This window comes from Lathamus discolor, chromosome Z (genome assembly GCF_037157495.1).
Source record: "Lathamus discolor isolate bLatDis1 chromosome Z, bLatDis1.hap1, whole genome shotgun sequence".
Lineage (NCBI taxonomy): Eukaryota > Metazoa > Chordata > Aves > Psittaciformes > Psittacidae > Lathamus > Lathamus discolor.
Genome location: NC_088909.1, coordinates 86,573,841 through 86,598,229, shown reverse-complemented (window position 1 = coordinate 86,598,229; position 24,389 = coordinate 86,573,841). Strand labels below are relative to the sequence as shown.

Below are 24,389 nucleotides of genomic sequence, written 5' to 3'. Positions count from 1 at the left end.
CAGGACAGTATAATGTTTTCATGAAGAAGCTCATACCTTTCTGTGTAATACTCAGGAAAAGAGGTGTGCAATGCTCTTATGGGTTTTTTAAATCTCTTTCCCCCTGTGTGCCTGCCCACCTAGTTACCTTCTTGCATCAGGGAACATCCAGCAAATAAATGTTTTCCAGGGGGATACTTGAGTCCTGATCTAAATGAGGCTCATAAAGGAATAAAGAGACACACTTTGCTGCTCAGAAATAAAGCCTCTGACACCTCAAACTCAAATAAATGATTCACCAACAAAGTATGCTGTAAATTGACACATGACAGACCACTACTTCTAACATTTGAACAGTTGAGAGTTTATTGTACAAAACGGTTGATAAAATATCAACCCATATCTTTCTCTGTTGTTAAAAGATTTTAATAATTAAGCTATGTTAGACCAAGGAAAATATTGGGTAAGCTGCCTATCGTTAGAAAAGTCTATCTCTTTTGGATGATTATTAAACTAAAGAAGCTGGAAACTACCTTTTGCTGAAAAAACCCACAGAATTTCCAATTTATGTTTCATGTGTCTAAATGCTCTGTTTCAGACCCAGTTTCCGACGCACAAATTGGTTCGACCCTGTGGGTCGTGAGTATAAACAGGTTATGGGAAATGTTGGTGTGATTGACCTGTCACCATTTGGCAAGTTTAAAGTAAAAGGCACAGATTCTGTTAAGCTGCTGGATCATCTGTTTGCAAATGTTGTTCCAAAGGTAAATGGACAGTAATAACTGTTTTAATATAGGATTTAGACAAACAAGATCTGCTTGTCTGTCTTGAAAATGAAGCACAATATTGCTGCCATATCTTTCAGATAATGAACACTCAGATTCTTTGGAGAAATTGCTGTGTGAGGAGATGTATTTCACTCAATTAAGGGCATGGGCAGTAGGGTTTATACTACAGCAGCCCCAAGCAGAAGTACCTTTTGGCACAGATCACTGAATCATAGAATGCTTGGTGTTGTACAGGACCTCTGAAGGTCGTTTTGTCCAGCCGTCTGTTCAAGCAGGTCACCTGGAGCTCTTTGCCTAGGGCTATGTCCAGATGACTTTTGAGTATCTCCAAGGATGGAGACTCCAACAGCTCTTGGGTCAACCTGTTGCTCTGCTTAAGTCACCTTTACAATACAAAAGTATTCCCTTATGTTCGGACAGAACCTCCTGTATTCTAAATCCTTGTCTAAGGGAGTCCAGGTGAATCTCCCCTGGAATTCATTTGTAATAGTAAATAATAGAATAGCTTGGTAGCTGCCTGCCTAAAACTGTGCTGTAATGTGGCAGCTTAAGGCAGCAGAGCAGAGCAGTGCAAGGTGCTTTTCCCTGACCATAGGTGGATGTAGTACTCTTCCTGGATGCCCAAGGGAACAGTTTTGTTGTGGGGTTTTGTTTTTGTTTTTGTTTTTGTTTTTTTTTCCAAATGTGACCCGTGCTTGTTTTCCACCCGCTCATACTGACTCTGTTTTACAGCTGGCTGCCTGGAGCAGGAAAGGTTCCAGACATTCAGGATATTCAGCTTTCAGTTCACTTTGTCCTTTTTCCACAACTGTGGCTACTCACAGATCATCAGAATATGATCATGTTTCAAAAAATGACATACTGTGACAAACTACTCCAGGTTTCTTATTCTTTTTCCTCAGGTTATGGTAGTGCTCCATACTACTGTTTGGTAGTCCAAAGGGTACTACCCTTTGGGGTACCCTTTATCTTCCCACTTTTGCTCATCTCAGCACAGAATTTCACAAAGTGTTTGCTGTAGGTGATGGTTTTAGCTGCTTCAGACACCAGAGGGAGGAAGCATAGGGAAACAGTAAGTACACTAAGACTATAGTTAAGGAAGGTAACTTCTCAGAGGTTAGAGCCAAATGAACGGGAAGGCTGTACGCAAGACTGGTATCCTATAGGTTTAGGAAAAAGAAGAACCTGAATTCCTATGTAGTCATATTTTTTTACCATACTAATTTTGTGATAGTCATATAGATTCGAAGTTTATTTTCTTTCTAGCTTGGAGTAGAGGCAGGGAAAGAGTGTCATCAGTGGGCATGGGTAATGGTGAATATACTTATGTGGTAAATGGAAAGCAAGATTGAACAGGAAATTATGGGAACAAAGCGGGTGCTTTCAGTAGAGTTAAATCAGTGTTTCTAAGTGGAAAAAAAAAAAAGCTAGATGGCAACGTGGAATGAACAGTTTATGAATCCACTAAAAAATCCAGTATTCATGAAAACTGGCTATTTAAGCCATCTGATTTTTGGTGCCACTCATGCTATTCTGCATCATAAAATAATTCAGTGAAGTTACCGAGATATATCACAAACAAGTTTAGTGTGACTAGCATTAGATCCTAAAAATTCAACTATGTACCTGTAGCATGCCAGTAACTATATTAACATAATACAATCTTGCAAAAGAATGTTAATATCTGCAACATTTTTCCTTTTTCCATTCATTGTCTGGGCTCTGACTGGGTGACTGACAAGGTTCTTACGAAAGCAGAATGAAATAAGAATTAAATTCTGCCTCTGGAACCAGACAGCACAAGGTCCATGGTACATTCATATTTCTGTTGCTATGGATGATACCTGTATGAACATGTATGTGTTTTATGGTCACAGCTAAGTAGCTTTTATTTGACATTTTGCCTCTAGAAATCATGTTTCTAACACAGAACTTGATATGAATGTACAGAGATGTAGATTCATAGTCAGAGCCTACAGAAAATAAAAAAGTGTACATAAATCAGGGCCGCAGAAGTATAAGCTAACTCAGCATTTTGTTCTTTAAAGTAAGGCGCAAAGTTTGTTTTATCCTTTTGGGATCTGAAAGCCTTATTTACATGATTGAAAAAGAATATTTATGTCAATAACACACAATTTTTTTATTCGGATGATCAGGGAACAAAGTAAAATTGATTGAATTCATATTGAAAATGTGGTCTTAAATGTAGTTTAAGAATGCCTTGTCTAATATACAATTAACAAATATTTATAAAGGTCTTGATTTACCTTATTTCAAAATTTTCTTTTTTTTTTTTTTCTGTAAAGAAAAATGTATCATTTCCGTTGTAAAACTTAAGCTTGGCCAGTTGTGCATCTGTCCAATCCTATTATGGCATAGCAGAACAACCATAAAAAATTTGGGTTTTTTTCAAGTGAAGATATATTTCCATACATTTCATAATGTTTAAGAATTCAGAAGTTTTATTTTGCATTCTTAATAGTTGCGAATTTTACCCTGTAGGTGGGTTCCACAAATATAAGCCATATGTTAACACCAAGAGGAAAAGTTTATGCTGAGCTAACAGTTTCTCAACTGTATCCTGGAGAATTTATGCTTGTAACTGGCTCAGGGTCAGAACTCCATGACCTGAGGTTAGTTTATTTTTACTACAGTAAGTACATAGTGCTATATAGTCACATTAATATAGAAACCTTTTTATCGAGTGCCAAATATTTTATTATTATTCAACAGACCTTTCACTAAGTTCCTGAGAATTCTACTTATTTATTGATTTTGATTTCCTAGAAACTTGGTTGACTTGAATCTTGAAGCGTAAGCAGTTGCATATCAGATTGTTGCTGATGTAAAAAGAGGGAGAATTTACTGATAATTATGTAATATTGATGGAGATAGTTCTTGTTTTGTTCTTGAACCTGTTTGTGTTTGACATTGTATGATAGAACACAGCATGGTTGTTCCGTTCTAGTGTTTTCTCTTATGCAAAAAAGAAAATTGGCTTTAAACAAGGATGACCTCAGAGACACTGACCTGGCCAATACAAATTGCTAGTGCAGTCTTCCTGATACTGTGATAATGTCTTCTGCTTTGGGCCCTGGGGTAACAAAGCAAAACAACAGAAAGAAAAGAAGTAAAAGCAGTTGCAGGATGACTTCATTAAAATGCCTTTCATAGATGAGCACTGGAAGCAACATATCTAGTGCAATTAGCAGCTGTACTTACATACTAAGAAAAAGAATTTTTCTCACTGGAGATTGCTGACAAATCAGTTATACAGAATAAATCAACATATAAAAGACTGAAATTTGCTGTCCTGATACACAATGAATAATGTACTATTTCATAACTTTCTCATAAGAATAAGCAGGACTGCTGGCACATTTAGGAAACAAAGGCATTTACTAAATGCACTAGAGAATTTCTACAGTCCCATCTAGTGCTCCCATGTGCCTGCTGTCTTTTAACACTGCTTAACAAAGTGTTCATGTATATCATAGTGCATTAATACTACTTCATAAAATTTATAAATGTATGCATTTCATTTATTTTGTGAGCTTCCTGAAAGGTAATACACAGCTCATGTTTTTGCTTTAATCAGAGCAGAACTTCCTGCTAGTACTTTAAATACGATACACAGGAAGAAACAAACCTGGTTGTTCATTTCTATTGACATAGGGAATTTATTTGGAAACTTATGATTGCTGTGTTTCTTGCTTGCTTTTTTTGTATGTTGAGTTTTTATTAACACGTTCTGGATCCAAAGGCAGATCTGTGTTCAGTCCTGTGACATCACTTCTTTCTCTTATCTTGAAAACACTGTTCCACCCATTTAAATTATCATGTTTCCTGTCTGTATCCAAGATGCTTGTGTTTATATACCAGTACCTCACCAGAAAACAGTTTAACATCAGTGACAGGTATGGCTAACACATAATTCCATTTGTTTTCAGACAGTGTGGGTCTAGGAGCTGCTGTGAAGATGAATACCAACAAAACGTAATTCATGTTTTTATTTCATCTAAATCAGTTATTAATCATAAAGAACTTAACATTAATATTGTGTTTTATCTGCAGATGGATAGAAGAGAATGTAATGAGAGGTAGATACAAAGTTGAAATCGAAAACGTTACAGACGAGATGGGAGTACTTGGTGTAGCAGGTCCTTATGCAAGACAGGTCCTCCAGAAGTTGACAGATGAGGATCTAAGTGATGGTTCGTTTAAGTTTCTCCAGTCTAAACATCTGAAACTTTCTGATATTGCTGTTACTGCCATCAGGATATCGTACACAGGTAAGCAATAGAGGAAACAGACTCTTAAGCAAACAGACAATTAATAAAATAAGTGTAATGAAAATTATGTTGAAAATTAATCTTATCATGTATTCCTAAGAAATAGGTTCATTACATTTTATATATTAATGTGTGACAAAACACACTAACACACAAGTACATTGATTTTCAAATGTGACATGGTCAGGGTCTGTGCTGAGTTTTCCAAGACCTTTCTCTCTAGAATGCCCTATAGTGCAAATATTTATTTTACAGAACAAAAGGCCAGTTTTGATAACCCCTGTGGTATTTGCTGCAAAACCAACGTCAAGAATTGTTTTTGGAGTACCTTATATTAGTGTTTGTTACATCCCTTGCAAATGTAATGCTGTAGTGCTGAGTATTTGTTTTTCTCAGTTACTTCGTATTTTTATTTCTTTTTATGTCAATCTCTACTGCAATAGACTGAATTCAGAGCATTCTGAAGCAGCTGAATTCCTTGTAATTCGTATTCTCTTTCTATTGTATTGATTATAATATAATACATTAATTTTATTCTTATTTATACTCAGTTACATTTGCTATTCGCTTGCCAAGTCTTCTGTTTATAATGCACTTAAGCATCACCTCTCATTGTGGCTTCATTACATGACCTTTTCTCACTGTTCATTCTGATTCCACCTCCCACCCTGATTTCAGTTGACAGTTTAAATTAGAACAATAGTACCACTGCTTAAGATCTAGGGCATAAAGTCTCTGGTGGTTCCTTCAGGGAATTAGACCACTATATAATATCAGAATTGATCCTAAAATGTGACTTAATAGTTACAGCACTGATCCCCACACCAAAGATAAGATTCTATTTATTAGGATTGCTTCATTGTTGAGCTGCTGAAATCATTAATCTTGTTTGTATAACAGGTGAATTGGGCTGGGAGCTTTATCATAGGAAAGAAGATTCAATAGCTCTTTACAATGCAATCATGGAAGCTGGCCAAAAAGAGGGCATTGACAACTTTGGAACATATGCTCTGAATGCTTTAAGACTGGAAAAGGGTTTCCGAGCCTGGGGAGCAGAGGTCAGGAAATGTAACTTCTTTATTCATCTTTCTGCTTATTTATTTATTTATTTCATTATGATTATACTGCTTTTGGTTAGAGTTAGCACGAACAGTTTTTGTTGCGGAGTCTCAGTTTAGCATGAAGATAAAATTTACCTTGAGCAGGAAAAACTGCTATAATTCTGGACAGTGTAAATTCGAAACAGAAATAATCAGTATACTCCATTGCACTGCTGGCAAAGAGACATTTATTTTGATTCACTGATGTTTTCCCCTGTTGTGTGTAACAAAATCCTGAGAGTTTTGCTGTGCTCTAGTGTTTTGAAATCAAAGGTTTGGCTGGTAGATTCTGAAAATATTTTATTTCTGTAATAACCACGTCAGGAGAGTCCAATTATTCTTGCTTCATAATATATTTGGAACTTTTTCAGTTGCCATTAGCTTATGTCTGCCAAATTTTCTCACTCACAATAAAGAACTGTCCAGGGAGGTTAGAAAATTTGGGGAAAATCAGTGAAATTTCTGCTTACCTGAAATTTTTCCTAATGCTTTTGGAAATGAAAGAACTCAAGAAGATGGATGACCCGGGGAATTACAGAGCAGTCAGTCTCACCTCTGTGCCTGGCAAAATCTTGGAGCACATTCTCCGGGAAGGCATGCTAAGGCACATGAAAAACAACAAGGTGCTTGGTGCCAGCCAGCATGGCTTCACTAAGGGGAAATCCTGCCTGACCAATTTGGTGGCCTTCTATGATGGGGCTACAGAACTGATGGACAGGGTTAGAGCAGTTGATGTCATCTACCTGGACTTGTGCAAAGTGTTCGACATTGTCCCACACAACATCCTTGTCTCTAAATTGGAGAGACATCAATTTAGTAGGTGGACCACTCGGTGGATAAAGAACTGGCTGGATGACCACACACAAAGAGTTGTGGTCAATGGCTCAATGTCCGGCTGGAGATCAGTAACGAGTGGTGTCCCTCAGGGATAGGTGTTGGGACCGGTCTTGTTTAACATCTTCGTCGCTGACATGGACAGTGGGATTGAGTGCGCCCTCAGCAAGTTTGCCAATGACACCAAGCTGTGTGGTCCGGTTGATATGCTGGAGGGAAGGGATGCCATCCAGAGGGACCTTGACACACTTGTGAGGTGGGCTGATGCCAACCTTATGAAGTTCAACTATGACAAGGGCAAGGTCCTACACCTGGGTCGGAGCAATCCCAGGCACAGCTACAGAATGGGCAAAGAAGAGATTCAGAGCAGCCCTGAGGAGAAGGACTTGGGGGTGCTGGTCGATGAGAAAATGAACATGAGCCGGCTGCAGTGTGCGCTCGCAGCCGAGAAAGCCAACCATATCCTGGGCCGCATCAAAAGGAGCGTGACCAGCAGGTCGAAGGATGTGATCCTGCCCCTCTACTCTGCTCTTGTGAGACCTCACCTGGAGTATTGTGTGCAGTTCTGGTGCCCTCAACATAAAAAGGACATGGAACTGCTGGAACAAGTCCAGAGGAGGGCCACGAGGATGATCAGGGGACTGGAGCACCTCCCGTATGAAGACAGGCTGAGGAAGTTGGGGCTGTTCAGCCTGGAGAAGAGAAGTCTGTGTGGAGACCTCATAGCAGCCTTCCAGTACCTGAAGGGGGGCTATAGGGATGCTGGGGAGGGACTCTTCGTCAGGGACTGTAGTGACAGGACAAGGGGTAACGGGTTAAAACTTAAACAGGGGAAGTTTAGATTGGATATAAGGAGGAAATTCTTTCCTGTTAGGGTGGTGTGGCACTGGAATGGGTTGCCTAGGGAGGTTGTGAGTGCTCCATCCCTGGTGGTTTTCAAGGCCAGGTTGGACACAGACTTGCATGGCAAGTGCGAGATGTCCCTGTCCATGACAGGGGGGTTGGAACTAGATGATCCTGAGGTCCTTTCCAACCCTAACTATTCTATGATTCTATGATTACATAAGATGAAATGGCGGGTGTTTTTCCTTTTTTTTTCTTTCTTTTGTTTGCCCAATGATAATGACTTTCATTCTTGCTTCAAATGCTACCAAAAACCTCATTCACTTTACTCTTAATGAAAACATGGTGAATAAAATTGGCTTTGTGTTTTATTTTCCTCTCCAGCTAAGACATTGTGCTGTTTTGCATTTTATGTGTGTACTTCACTTACTCAGTCTTATACAGGTTCCATTCTGGTTTGATGAAATCCTGCTTCTCACTGAAATGTATATTTACTTTGCATATTGAAACTTAGATGAATGATTTACATATCTATACTTTATATTAGGCATAGTAGTAGATATTCTGTTTAAATCACATACTGGAAGCATGCAGTGTATTAAAATGGCAGTTGCACAGATGCAACATGGAAGACACTGACACAGGAGTAAATAAAAGGATGCATAGAATGAATAAATGAAGCCCCCAACCCAAAAGCTATGATGGGACATCATGTACAGATGGTGAATTTATCTTTTTTAACAGATGAACTGTGACACTAATCCCTTGGAAGCTGGACTGGAATACTTTGTAAAGCTAAACAAGGTATGTCATTTATTTTCAATGCGTTCTATTATGTCCAAGGTTATTTCTGTAAGTGTTTGAAAAGATAAAACTCATTATCTGTAAAATAAAATAGGTTTAGAAAATTATAAGTACTTCATAAATATTGATTTGATTTAAAAAAATATTTCTCATTTTCCCTTGTTTCTTGCTAACAGAATTATACGTTAGATCAGGAAGTTGCAAATACTAAGTGTTGTTTATGTGAAAAATAACTCTGATATATTTTCTTAGAGAAATTGGAGTTGTGTTTTATAAACATGTAGTGTCAGTATATAAGCTGAACAAGCCTATTCATATTGTGAAAATGTTTTCCCTGCTTATTCTTGTTAAAGGAGTTTGTTTTGTTGGCTTTTTGGTTTTTGTGTTGTTTTTATTAATATAAGGAGGAAAGCAGCCGTAAGCAGGGAAAGCTTGCCAAGATGCCCATGCAGAATGTAGGAAAGCACTAACACGCATGAAGCACTTTCTTCTTCATTGCTCCTCAAAGTTCTCTGCAGGTTTGAAATGTAGGGTTGAAACACCTCTCTGGAGCAAGTACTCATATTGTAGATGAATGGGCATGGAGTGACTCTCCAGCATAGATGCAGGATCTAAGCCTAAAATATTTGCCAGTTTTGCTGAACTGATGTGGAAAAGGAAATAATCAGTGTTTGTTTATTGACACAAACGAGGGCAATTGTGACTGTATGTTTACACTGCAGAGGAACCTGAGCTTACTCAGATATTGGAAGCAGTCTAAACACTGTAGCATGGAGCGCAATGTGAGATTATTTACTCTGCTTTTTGGCAGTTTGGGGCTATGAGTCCCAGTTCCACACCTCTGGTTTTGGTGTATTTGGCATGGCATAGAACAGGCAGTCCTCACAGGCCACTGTGATTGAAGACAAGCAAATATTCTGCTATCATCAGTTCCTATTGTTAAGGAAACTTCACCCATAAAAGGCAAATGAGATAAAAAGTACAGGAAAGAGATACTTTTATTTTGGTTTCGTTCGGGGTTTTTTGGCTTGGTTTTTTTTTTGGCATCTTAATTAGTTGAGTTCCTGAAAAGGATTATTCCCTTAAACATGCGCCCCCAACTGGGGAAAGTGCTGATTCCTGTGTAAATAAAAACGAAAATGTACTGTTCAGTCAATTACCAAAGTCTTGTTACTGTGCAACAAGCAGCTCAAATAGCTCACAAAACAAGAAAAAGACTACAGCATAAGCGAATCTCGAGTGGTATGTCATGGAAAACTTAAACAGTTTCTAAAGAAATTAAAGTGAATGAAAGACCAAATGCCGTTGAAGGTAACAAAATAAAAAAGTACTTGATTTCCACAAAAAGACATTTAAATATGTGGGGAATAAATAAGAAGAGATGTAAATTGCCAATAAAATATTGATATTTCTCTGTGTTTACAAAGTTTAGGTATGCATTATCTTCAGGTATATACGGACTAGTAATTTTTTTGTCCTGAGTAACAGGAAAAACTCTTAAAATCTTAAGTTGACACCCGCCACCCTCTTTCCACTCCCTAGTCTATATAGCATGACAATAAATAAACCTTTTTCCTCAGGATTTCTGTGGCAACTTTCATTTTATCAGTAAGGCTGAAGAGAGTGTATTGTTCCAGGTAGTTTCCTTTAGACTCTGCTTGATACTTCTTTTTTCTCTAATGTTGGCATTAGTTGCTTCTTTGCACAGATGAGCAGGATGGGTTGTGATTAAACCAAACTTGAGGGACACTAGCAGAATTAATTTACAGTTTAGAGAACACAATGTCTTCATAATACCAACAATATCTGCCTGGTTTAGAGGTCTTTTTTTAATAACTGTTGTTCTTTTGGATGTTCAATTACATTTAGGAAGTTAGATAAGTTGTTAGAAAACCTCATCTCATGAATAAGCGCTCTGCTAATAAATATTTGATAGAGTTCTAATGGCTTCTGTGGCAGGAAATTCACGGAATATCTTTAAAAGAGAAAATGTTGTAATTCATTTTGCTCTGCATCTCAGAATATTGTTTCAGTTCTGCTGCATATTTGCATTTTCTCAGGCTTGAGTCAAAGATATAACACCTCTGAATGCTTTTTATTTTTCAAAACCCTGGTTTAAAACCAATGGATTTTTTTCAGATATTATCATAGAAAAATGTAAGCACTCACCAAATGTTAATTTACTCCAGACCTTTGTTCTATGGCATAATCAACTACATCTGTGTTTACCTTGCCATATAGATCAAAATTTCATGTGTGAAATCATGAAGACCTCTTGCTCTTGAAGATCTCACAGTCTCCCTGGGCAGTCTGTTTTAGTAATTCACCATCCTTACATGAGAAAATGTTTTCTTGCTATACTTTGAACTTATAAATGATTATTATGTTCATTATGGATATAGAGAGAAAATATTTCCTTATTTCAGAAGTTATTACATCTTCAAAACCTTCTGCCATGTTTCTTTTTGGTCTTCTGAAGTGGTTAGTTATTTTTAGCTAAATCAGTATTCTTAAACCAGCCTATTTTATTCCTTACCATAACCGGCCAGAAATCCCAATAAATTTTGATGTTAGAGTGAAAAACCTCTATGTCAATTTGAGTAGCTCAAGGAGATAAACTCTTTCAGAAGGTTCGTATGAATACAATAGTGTCAGCACTTTCCAAAAGCGTTCGAAGCTCAACGTTCGGACGTTTCTGACTGGTTTTGCTATATCCGAGACTGCCATCTCCTGGTCACTCTCTCTGCAGCAGCAGGTCACTGCGATTCGGGAAGAGTGCCGTAATACAAACCGCCTGCGACTCTGCTCTACTGCGCTTTTCTAGGCCCGAATCTGAGTGCTCAGCTAAGATTTACTGTTTGTTTCCACTAGGAGGAAATACCGTTATCAGGGGCAGTGTTTCTTTGTTGCAGCCCTTTTTATTTACTAGGGCAGTTTCTCTGTTTTCCATTCCGAGCTTCTTTCCAGATTTTGCCGTACCCAGCATTTCTCACAACTCTACCAGCCTTTTTTTAAAACCAAACCAAACCAAACCAAACCAAACAAAACCAAACAAAACAAAGCAAAACTTTCTCCTTTGTTTCCTTCTCCTTTACCTGTCTGCTCAGCACTATTTGTGTCTCATCTTCACCAGTGCTACTCAGTGACTGCCTGAATTTCGATGTCAAAAAATGCCTCTTAGACTGCAAGTCCTACCCCTCTTTCTCACTTTGACATTTGGTGGTTTTTACTACTGCATGTATTAGACACATGAGCATTTAATTGCCTTGTTATTCATTATGACTAGAAGTTGTGTCATACCCTGCAGCTTTACTGAGATGGGTGAATGACAAGATGTGGTCCTTGAGCATTGTCCTAACCTCCAACATAACTGTACATAAACTGTTATCTCATATGAAGCTAAACTGAGTTATTCTGAGGCTGTGCTTCTACGTTTTTATTCCTCTGGTAGCAGGTTTAAGCTTACAGTTTCATGTCCTCCTCTTTTGAGTCGTTTGTTTCCCTCCTGGCCATTTTGCCAGAACTGCTTCACAGTTGTGTCAGTCCGACTCATGCTCTAAGATAGTACATCTCAATTTATTAAAGCATAAAACAATAAACATTTTTCTAACAAAAATGCTAGAACTGGCACGACTGCAGAGAGCATGCTCTCCAAAAAGGAGTGCTAACAGAATTACCAGTCCTGCCATGGGTCCCTGAGGCTCTAGCCACAAGCACCACCCAGCACAAGGTGAAGAGAGAGGGTACAGAAAACAGCAGAAAAGATGTGGATGCTGGCTCTGGGTCTATGCAGCTTTGCAGCAAATGTAGTCGTTTGTATCGTCATTCCATGTAAATGCTACTGTTCTGATCTGGTAACACTCTGTGCTTTCAGGAACATGAATGCAAGGAATGAGAAGGGCACAACCAGAACAACAACTGCTTGTAGCCATTTGGTTATGTTTGCCACTTCTAAATTATTTGCAGGCTTTTTTTAAAGTTTTATTTTTAAAAATAATAAAATAAAATAATGTTTTAAAATTTCATTTTTCCCCTTGAAAAAATCACTGACTTTAAAATAGGAGCTGTGTTTGCAGAATCATAGAAAATGGTTCATTTTAATTTTCTCACATCTAAAATCTGGTATAGGGTATGTAGGGCAGGCTTCATAGGAGAAATGGCTGCACCTGCTGTTTGGGTCTGGCAGGAGCAGTGCTCCAACTTGGTGCTGGACAAGCTGAACTTCAAGAGGTTCTGTGACTCTGCCTTATTGCTGCTGTGAGCCTTTCTTTGCTTCTCCAATACACATCTCTCCTGTTCTGAGAGGAACAACTACAGTAAGTGATCTCTGACCCCACTCAATAATCTGTTGTGTATAAGGTTGTGCTTTGTGCCAGCTCTACTCCACACAAGAAAGGGAGGTGGAAGAAGAAAGAGCACAAATTTCACTGAAGAAGGGGTATGGATCCTGGGGGAAAGCAGAGGGATCTGAGTAAAGCTGGAGCAATGGAAAGATACTAGGTATTTGAGAGGGGGTAAGCAAACTTTCCCACCTCTTTCTTTCAATTCCCATTTATTATGCCTACAACATATTTATTCAGTGTACTTTTCCAAATAAATCCTGTCTCCACTCAAACTAAAATTTAGGAGTGGAACCATACTGTATGGTTACTTCATTTGATGTCCAGAGGGTCATAAACCAGAGGATTTATTCTGTAAATTTACACAGATTATGAAACACCTAGGAAAGAATCTGCAATTATTTTGTTACCTGTATAAAATGCACACTTAGGTCACTCCCAGCGTGTTTCTTGGGCCATGTAAAGCAGTAAGTACCCACTAAGCTAGGAATGATGAACCAAACTAATCAGTAATTCATCAGTTGTTTCTATCAATATTGATTTTTTACAGCTGGCTGTTTGCATATAAGAAGGTCTTAGGCAGATTGAGCGAAAGCCACCGTGATGCAGGTGCCATGCTTACTGACTGGCCACACCTCCCTTAGCAAACTGTTTTGTGTAGTGTTAACTGTAGCTTTGTCTTGTTGCAGAAAAATAAACTTGTCAAATATTTGCTGCCTGCAGAGGAAAATGATCTTCAGTTATCACCCTGGTGAGGGCGGTATCATTTGCAGTGTTACCCTGAAATTATTCAAATGCATCCGACTAAGAATAATTTATTACAAAATACTGTACTGATGCTGTCCCCAGTGTGTTGTAACATGATGGTTAGAGCAGAATGCAGCAGCTGTTGGTGGTGCCTTACTCAGTTGGGTGGCTCTGTGCATATAATTTGGCTATATGCCTGCAGTCATAAGTAGCATACCAAATAAATTGCAACATTTCATTATGAAGAGATTTGCATAACTTTGTTGCCACTTACTGCTAAATAGGTACGACGTTTTTCTTCCTAGATACCTAGAGTTTATTCTACTATACTGTACAATCTTGAAAAATAAATAAATAAAATAATTAAAGTTTTATTGATAATTTCTATTCCTTTGTTTCCCTTAAGACACAAAATATTTTTACAGAGGATTAGAATTAGGATCTGTGTGACATTAAAAGCCAAGCACACTTGAATACACAGCAAGATAAACTTTTCAGGGTACATCTCTGTGCTTGAAAAATCATCTCATTGGTTATTGTCTCCTGAACTCTTTAAAATATAAATACATATGTGTATATATATATATGACCAATACATTAATAGATAAAATAATCAGTGGGGTCCCTTTAGGTATATGCTATTTTAAAAACTTAACACATCACAAAAGCAGCTTAGTCTTTGTGAAGTGATTTTCCACTATAATCTGTGTGTTAGGTAACACAAGTAAAAATCTTGTATCTAAGAAACGTTTTTCTTTCATGTGAAAAACATTGCACCTGCCAAATCTTAATCATCTAGGAGCATATGACAAGATAATGTGTCTTCTCATTTTAGTCTTATCTTAGTAGGACTGTCCTTGCTCTTAAGTAGTAAAAGTTTTATACTGTTGCCACATGTCAAGTGATTTCTTTTAATTGAAAGACAAATCAGAGCAGCTTTAAATCTGATACTTGTTTGAGGTTGGAATTGTTTAGGGCTTTTCGTTGTTTCCATTCTTTTTCTTCTGTTTTGGCTTTTTGTTTTCCCTTTTTAATGTTCATTTTTAATGTGAATTTCTTAATATTCATTTATACTGTTTTGAATGGCATTTTTTCCTTGCATTGTATTTAGTGTCACAAGTTAAAATAAATAGAAGCAATACTCAAACTGACTGCTTTTCTCAGAGAAAGAGGAAGCAGTTATTACCAAGAATTGCTGGACCGAGGTCAAATGAATCAGTTTCTAAATGCTGTTTCATTGTAATGAACCTCATGCACACACACTCATAAATAAAAAATGAATAATGGTGGAAATAAGTTAGTGTAAAATTGACATGGATACCCTGGAACTGTAAAACAAAAAGACTGAAGTAGTCAAATTCATATGGTTAGAATTTCATATAAATAAATATATATAAATAAATATATATAAAAATTTATATATACACTTTTTTTTTCAGTTTTACATTATATATACACATACATTTTCACATATACCTTTTTGTCCATGTTCATGTAGTGTTCATATTTATGTGTGTGTTTATGTATGTACTTACATTATATATGCACACATTGTATGTACTTACATATATATACATTAAGCATCTATATACACATATACACATATTTGCAGAGTGTATGTGTATATTTATGTATTTGTGTACACTTTGCACAGTTTGAATTCTAGATTACCTCTTTGTTAATTTTTCAAGCCATAATTCTAAAAAGACAAGAATATTCTTAACCTTCAAGGACCATAAAATAACGAAGAACATACCCATTGCATGAAATCCCCCAAATCCACCTCCAGCTAGCTTAAGAATTATGTAACAGTTTATTCCAGGTAGCCAAAAGCCTGGCCTAGTTAAAACTAATTGGGTAAGAATTTAATTTTGTGTCTGTAACCAACAGGCAAAAAAATTATCCATAAATAGATAGATTCTAAAGCCTGCCAGCTGCCGGCTCTAGTGGTTTCCATATCCTAAAGGTAATTAAGAAATGGAAGTCAAAATTACTTTTGCTGTCAACCTTAAGGTTCCAAGAATTAGTATATTCATAGGAGCTAACTGTCATCTATACAGTTAATCCAGAAGTGATCCATAAAAGCAATACACATCTTTTATCAGGTTGTATTCAAGACTCTGATTACACCTGTTGCATTAACCTTTATGGAAGTTATTTTTCCTTTTCTAAATGAGGAATTCATAGAGGTAAAAATGAACCAGAAATCTTGAATTAAAAACAAACAAACAAACCAACAAAAAACCCCCCCAAAACTCAAAACACCACAACAACCCCAGACATGAAAATGATAGGTGTTTTATAAGTCTTTCATACCTCTCTATGCACTTGCAAATATCAGAATACACTAGAAAAAAGGAGCTGTGCATAGCAATAGCTACATCTGTGTTGTGTGATACGACATTCCCAAAGTCACTGATTACAGTTCTGCAAAACTTGATGGTGACTCAGCTGAGGAAAAGGGCACAGTAGAAGAAGGCTGACAGAAGCTGCTTCTGAAAGAGCCCTCTTTGTTGGCACTCTTACTACTAAGAGGCCTAAAGACAAAAATTCACAAACATTCATCCTGCCGTCTTAGATGCCTTAGAGTATCACAGTCAGAAGGCCCTAGGGCATATAACATTGTATTCGAATACTTGTGATAAGTTCCACAGTTACATTCCATGTGACTGAATACTGGATATTACATAAGCATGTATAGGAAGGACGTAATTCAGTGCTAAGTGTGTCTTTAGAATGTTTACTTCTTTGGTATTTTTCTCTGTCATGCAAAACGTTTTAATGTGTGTGTTGTGCTATAGCATATAGTCTTATTTGCATTTCTAGTTGTAGGTATTTCCTTTCATAAATGTTCCTGTGTAATAAAAATGTAATTCTGTGAAACGTAAGAGGGAACTACCAGTACTTGGTTATTTTTGCTGGTCTGAGATCTTAGCTTTCTATTTTCCAGCAGTATCTTGACAGTTATATTCTAAAATGAATCGTCACAATCCTTTCTTTTTCTGATCTGTGCTGTATTTCATGCTGCCTTTCCCCAAAGGGTGCCATCTGTGATCCTTATCTGCTTTATCCTTAGCTGGTCCACCTCAATATTCAGCCTATCAGGTCCTTACATGGTTCATAAGCTCTTTTCTACAACTGCTTACAGAGTCTAATCTTTCAAAATTCAAAAACTCCCCATTGGTTTAATAATTCCTTTTGAGCCCATACACAGATGTATGTGCACCTGCACAAGAACTACAGAAATAAGAACACATGAACTAACTGCATAATAATCTATTCCAAGTATGTGTTGCTTGTAATTCTGACAGTGCAATGACTCTCTACAGGAATTAAAGATCATTACCAGAAACAGTATTTTTGATGTATTCAAAAATATTTCCCTTCTTTTCTATCAAACTCTCAGCAAGTGAATATAATTCCTTCTTCAGACCTAAAATCAATTGACCAAAAGTAGCTTTCATTGCTAGTCACCTTCTCAGCAAAGGCTGAGAACCTTGTAACTGCTATTATGGTTCTTGCCCATGGGGCAGGCTAGTGTGGCTCTGAAAATTAGTTAAGTAAAGATATTTTGTTCTGTCTGATCTATACGTTTAACGACAAAATGAACATGCAGAATTTGTAAGCCACTGTTCATTATATTTACTGCACAGGTATTAGAAATAACGATATCCAGCTTGGTTACTGTTTTGCCCTCTATCCAAACTGTTAGCATCTTTGAAATGGGATTTCTCTTTTCCTTGAGGCATTCTGTCCAGGACCACAAAGCTTATAACAGCTCTCTTTTCTTTTCCCAATTTATTCTCTATCCAGCCAACTAAATAGGGAAGTTGTCTGAGTTACATTTAAGACTTAGGAGCTAACAGGGTGAGACAAATCTGGTTTACAGCTACTTGTTGGTGAAATAAGCTCATATCTGTGCACCTGGCCATGGAATCAGACTATCTCAGTGGAAATAGCTCAACATACAATTAATACTGTCCTATATACCCTGGAGGATTCAGAAGAGTTACTGATGGCTCAGTACTTGTCACCCATTTATGCAGACTGCTTCATCTGCTTGTATCTTTCTAGGCAAGCTGAACAATGGAACTCCAAACGATAGCACTATTCTTTAACTAACATGCTTCATTATCCCATAAAATGCTAGATATGTGGGGAAAAATAAATAAATTAGAAATTATGTCTATTAAAGGACTGAGTTATAGAAGAACTAATATACTGAATAAAGTTACCAAGATACAATGTACTAATATAAAACTACCAAGATACAAGCTATAATATCTGTCAAAGGTTTTATTTCATCTGTATTTTATACAGAATACTTAAGTGACAGGAAAACAAATGAAGATAATTTTAAATTATTATATCTCTAAAATTTTGAAGAACCCAAACCACCATTTATCATCATTATCTTCCATTTTTTTCAGCCAGCAGACTTTACAGGAAAGCAAGCACTGAAGCAAATTAAAGAAAAGGGGCTCAAACGGAGACTGGTATATCTCACCCTGGAAACAGATAATGTTGATCCAGAGGGAAATGAAAGTGTGTGGCATAATGGCAAGGTAAGAACTATAGATCATGTTACATGAAATTAATGTTAATTATTCATGAACAGAATCTAACTTTGTGCTTCAAGAGTGAATTCATTGCTTCTATTTTACTGGCACAGCCTAATTTGAAGATAGGATAAACACTTTCTAATCTTCAAGCTTGAAGCAAAGACTAAGTAAATATCTACAGAGAAAATGTGAAATACCATCAAGTCACAGAAACTAGATCTGGAACAAACTGAAGTATTGTCACCCATTCTCTTCGTCTGCAATTTCTCCACTGTCCTAACAACACTTTTTATATTCATGGGAAATAAACAAAATGGAAAGTCTGGGCCTCTACACTTCAGCACAGACTGAAACATTGAAATACACATTGAAACATTCACTAGCAGTTAAATTATTATATGTAACAAACATATGCATGTGTGTAGTGTATGTTCCCATGAAAACTTAATTGAACACAACAGGAATACACTGTTTTTTCAAGGACCAGAAACTTCCCAGTTTAAGGTGATGTCACCCACAGTAGAGAGTATTATGAACTGCATAACATACTTGAAACTCACTTGATGCCTGAAATCTGTAAGCCAAAGCTAGTATATGAGATATGTAGTTGTTTGGGTTGTTGCTTGGTTTTTTGTTTTTTAAAATTGTTGTTTTGTTTTTTAATCTCAATGCATCTTGAAAATAAAGATGAATGTTTGTGGGGCTTTTTTCCAGGTTATTGGCAACACCACATCTGGATGTTTCAGTTACAGTGCTCAGCAGAGTCTGGCTTTTGCATATGTTCCCACAGAACTCAGCAAAGTTGGACAGAAATTGGAAGTTGAACTTCTAGGAAAAAATTATCCCGCAACCATTATACAAGAGCCACTGGTGCTGACTGAACCAACAAGAATGCGCCTTCAGAAAAAGGGTGAAAGTCCAAAAATATGAACACAGAGATACAACAAATTGAGCAGTAGGAAATAGTTCCATTAATATGCATGAAGGGAATGAGACTACTCAGATTTGCAGATTACTAAGCACAAGGTCCTCGTTGCCATACATGGGTAAGAAATTCAATGGTGTTTGCATTAGGAATCTGAGCAGAGTCGTGGTCCTCTTCCCAGTAGCACTTGGGAACAGAAAGTGGCTGCGAATTAGCAGAGCCTTGATTGAGCTTGATCCCACATAGGCTGGCACATCCAAATTAATGCAGAGGAGAAATTTGCTCTTAGTACTGGACAATAGCAAATTCTTTCTCCTTGACACTCACAGTTCCTCCTTTGCTTGCCCTAAGAGTAAAGTAGTTTATCCTGGCTCCTTACAACATGACAGTACAAACTTACCATTAAAATAATATCACTAGTTCTGCACAGAAATGCTTCCTAAAGAATTGAAATACATCGCAGGAATCATTAAAAATAATAAAGGTGATATTAAAAGCAAACGGAACTGTTAACATTTTTTCCAATGCGTCATCCTGGCAAAAATTCTTACACAAGATCAAAATCTGCTTCTTAATGAAACAGTTCAGACCTTCTGTTTCATTATTTTATATGAATCATTGTCTTCATTATTTTATATGAATCATCTGGCAGATTACATGTAGTATTATACAACACACAGGATGTTGCTGCAATTTCTCAACAGAACTTAAAGTACTGTGTCATGGGTTTACTGTTCTAAATCTGAAATTCTAGACTGACACCAAGGGAATTAAGTTCTTCCTTTTCCTGTTATTTATAGATTGAACAGCAGTAAGAGCCATATGTTCTTTGCACAGAAATATTAACAGTGAAAAAAATATTAACAATGAAAAATACGATTAAATTCACAGCAGAGGAGCTTTATTCAGTATTAAATAGTCAATAAGTGAATAAGCAGGATTGGGATACTGTATTTGATGGGAACACATTAAAGTATTAAACCACTTTTCTGAATTCCATAATACGTTCAACTATTCTTTTAAATAACAATATCACAATTTCCAACTTACAAAGAGTAATATTCCCTTTTAGGCTATAGATAAATGTTTTCAAAGTGTGTTTGAATAATGTTCAACATATACTTTCTCCAAAGGAGTTGGTGCCTCTAAATTTTCAGCAAAGAAGCAACATATAAACAGAATATACCAGCAGAAACTCAATTTCAATAATTAACACTTGCTAAGTAAGCTGGCATTATATTGAGTGATTCTGGGTATCTTTTACAAAGCAGGGCAAAGTAAAATACACAAGCTTTGGTAGGTTTGAATGTAGAACTATTTTGAGTGAAAAAAACATTCAGAAATTCATGCTTTCATAAGTGATTTAGTTATGCTTTGCTGAATCAGTCAGAGATGTTACTTTTTCTAAAGGTGACATTATTTGTAATGAGGCAATTGGCCACAGTGTTTCCTTTAGCATTTAAATACACCTAAAATACAACATTGTGCTGATATGGTTTTATTTAGACTATGGAGGATGAAAGCAATTTTTAGGAACATAGTTTTGAATTTCAGTATTTTTGGGGAATGTGCAAATTCACTAGACATCACATCCTGGAGTGAATAGTTATCATGGCACAGGCTCTCATGTGTACTTTCCTAATAAGATTTATGATGCCAAAACTCTTGTTTCAACAATGCCTTTTGCATCCCAGTCTGAAGGTTATATTCAGGCTTGTAACTCCTTTTCCTGCTTGGAAGAAAGAAGCACTATTCGTAGTAATAGGGGACTCTACTTTGAAAGGGACAGAAGCACTTGTCTGTCTGCCTGACCCGGTCTCAAGGGAGGTGTGTTGACTACCAGGGGCATGGACCAGGGATGTTACCGAGAGGCTGCCTGCTCTAGCAAGTCCCACGGACTATTAACCACTCCTAGTGATCCATGTGGGTGCTAGGGATATAGACAGTAGTAGCCTGGGGAACATAAAGAAAGATTACAGAGCCCTGGGAGAGGTGCTTAGGGGCTCTGGAACTCAGACAGTATTTTCTTCAATTCTCCAGGACACAGGGGAGGACCTAAAAAAAGCTAGGAGGATTGGCCAGGTTAATAAATGGTTAAAAGGGTGGTGTCATAGTCAGGGGTCTGGGTGTCTTGAACACGGGACTGAAGTTTGTAGGCCAGGTCTACTAGTGGTTGGTGGAGCTGCTCTGATAAAAGAAGGGGAAGAGCAGTTTTGGTAGGAGGCTTGCCAGACTGGTCAAGGAGGCTTTAAACTAGATGTGTTGGGGGAGGGGGGCATCATTCCATCCCAACACACCCAGGCAGTTGCCAGCACCTATAATAAATGCTTGGAGCAATGTAGAGATATTCCAGCTGCTCCAGCCAACGAGCCGGCTTCATTTGGAGCTTGGCTCAGATGCCTCTATACAAACGCCCATAGCATGGGGAACGAACAAGAGGAATTAGAGATGTGTGCACATCTACGGGGGTATGATATAATAGGCATCACAGAAACGTGGTGGGATGGCTCCTATGACTGGAGTGTTGGAATGGAAGGTTACAGGCTCTTTAGAAAAGACAGGCCCGGCAGGTGGGAAGGTGGAGTTGCCCTTTATGTTAGGGATAGGCTGGAGAGCATGGAACTCTGTCTGGGGGCAGGTGAGCAGTTTACAGAGAGTTTGTGGGTCAGGGTTAAAGGGAGAACAGCGATGGGAGACATTACTGTGGGGGTCTGTTACAGACCACCTGGTCAAGGAGAACCTGCGGATGAAGCACTCTATAGACAGATAGGAAAAGCCTCACGCTCGCAGGCCCTTGTTCTCGTGGGGGACTTCAACCACCCTGACATCTGTTGGAATGACGGTACTGCACGGCACAAGCAATCCAGGAGGTCCCTCGATTGTGTGGAAGACAACTTCCTTCTGCAAGTAATAGAGGAGCCAACAAGGAAAGGTGCCATGCTTGACCTCATGCTCACCAACAGGGAAGGGCTCGTTGAGAATGTGGTACTCCAGGGTAGCCTTGGATCACGAGATGGTCGAATTTGAGATCCTCAGGACAGTGAGAAGTGCGTGCAGCAAGCTCACTGCCCTGGACTTCAGAAGAGCAGACTTTGGCCTCTTCAGGAGCCTGCTTAGTCAGGTTCCATGGGATATAGCCCTGGAGGGCAGGGGGGGCCAAGACTCTTGGTTGATATTCAAGGATCACCTGCTACAAGCTCAGGAGTGCTGCATCCCACCTAGAAGGAAGTGCGGCAGGAGGGCCAGGAGACCTCCTTGGATGGATAAGGAGCTGCTGAGGAAAATTCAAAGGGAAAAAGAGGCTTATAAAAAGTGGAAGCAAGGACAGGCAGCCTGTGAGGAGTACAGGGAGGTTGTCTGGGAAGCTAGGGACCAGGTTAGGAAGGCTAAGGCCCAGTTAGAATTAAACTTTGCCAGGGACGTTAAGGATAACAGGAAGGGATTTTACAGGCACGTAGCAAACAAAAACAGACTAGGGACAACATAGGCCCCCTGAGGAAGCTCTCGGGAGAACTGGCTACACAGGATTTGGAGAAGGTTGAGGTTCTCAATGACTTCTTTGCCTCAGTCTTCACTGGCAAAGGCTCTGTCCGCACCGCTCAAGTCTTGGAAGGTAGACACAGGGACTGTGAGAATGAAGACCTTGGACCCACTGTAGGAGAGGATCTGGTTCGAGACCATCTTAAAAATCTGAACGCGCACAAGTACGTGGGACCTGATGAAATCCATCCACGGGTCCTGAAGGAGCTGGCAAATGAAGTTGCTAAGCCACTGGCCATTGTATTTGAAACTTCATGGCAGTCAGGTGAAGTTCCCGACGACTGGAAGAAGGGAAATATAACCCCCATTTTCAAGAAGGGGAAAATGGAAGACCCGGGGAACTACAAACCAGTCAGTCTCACCTCTGTGCCTGGAAAAATCTTGGAGCACATTCTTCTGGAAGGCATGCTAAGGCACATGAAAAACAACAAGGTGCTTGGTGCCAGCCAGCATGGCTTCACTAAGGGGAAATCCTGCCTGACCATTTTGGTGGCTACAGAACTGATGGACAAGGGTAAAGCAGTTGATGTCACCTGCCTGGACTTGTGCAAAGTGTTTGACACTGTCCCACACAACATCCCTGTCTCTAAGTTGGAGAGACATCAATTTGATGGATGGACCACTCGGTGGATAAAGAACTGGCTGGATGGTGGCACACAAAGGCCTGTGGTCAATGGCTCAATGTCCGGCTGGAGACCAGTAACAAGTGGTGTCCCTCAGGGACTGGTGTGGGGAGATCTTCATCGCTGACATGGACAGTGGGATTGAGTGCGCCCTCAGCAAGTTTGCCGATGACACCAAGCTGTGTGGTCCGGTTGATACTCTGGAGGGAAGGGATGCCATCCAGAGGGACCTTGACACACTTGTGAGGTGGGCTGATGCCAACCTTATGAAGTTCAACCATGACAAGTGCAAGGTCCTACACCTGGGTCGGAGCAATCCCAGGCACAGCTACAGATTGGGCAAAGAAGAGATTCAGAGCGGCCCTGCAGAAAAGGACTTGGGGGTGCTGGTCAATGAGAAAATGAACATGAGCCGGCTGCAGTGTGTGCTTGCAGCCCAGAAAGCCAACCATATCCTGGGCCGCATCAAAAGGAGCGTGACCAGCAGGTCGAAGGAGGTGATCCTGCCCCTCTGCTCTGCTCTTGTGAGACCTCACCTGGAGTATTGTGTGCAGTTCTGGTGTCCTCAACATAAAAAGGACATGGAACTGTTAGAACAAGTCCAGAGGAGGGCCACGAGGATGATCAGGGAACTGGATCACCTCCCATATGAAGACAGGCTGAGGAAGTTGGGGCTGTTCAGCCTGGAGAAGAGAAGTCTGTGTGGAGACCTCATAGCAGCCTTCCAGTACCTGAAGGGGGCCTATAGGGATACTGGGGGGGGACTCTTCATTAGGGACTGTAGTGACAGGACAAGGAGTAATGGGTTAAAACTTAAACAGGGGAAGTTTAGATTGGATATAAGGAGGAAATTCTTTCCTGTTAGGGTAGTGAGGCACTGGAATGGGTTGCCCAGGGAGGCTGTGAGTGCTCCATCCCTGGCAGTGTTCAAGGCCAGTTTGGATGAAGCCTTGTGTGGGATGGTTTAGTGTGAGGTGTCCCTGCCCATGGCAGGGGGTTTGGAACTAAATGA

At 38.9% G+C, this 24,389-nt stretch overlaps 1 protein-coding gene across 1 annotated transcript in view; it reads left to right on the top strand.

Moving 5' to 3' along the window:
- Positions 1-19,715, top strand: part of DMGDH (dimethylglycine dehydrogenase) — a 44,029-nt gene extending 24,314 nt beyond the window's left edge. The window contains exons 10-16 of the mRNA XM_065664012.1: positions 578-743; positions 3,270-3,400; positions 4,842-5,059; positions 5,960-6,117; positions 8,581-8,640; positions 18,158-18,292; positions 19,004-19,715. Coding sequence (XP_065520084.1) covers positions 578-743; positions 3,270-3,400; positions 4,842-5,059; positions 5,960-6,117; positions 8,581-8,640; positions 18,158-18,292; positions 19,004-19,219 — 1,084 coding nt within the window. The 3' untranslated portion in view covers positions 19,220-19,715. The remainder of the gene's footprint in view (positions 1-577; positions 744-3,269; positions 3,401-4,841; positions 5,060-5,959; positions 6,118-8,580; positions 8,641-18,157; positions 18,293-19,003) is intronic.
- Positions 19,716-24,389: the final 4,674 nt, after the last annotated feature.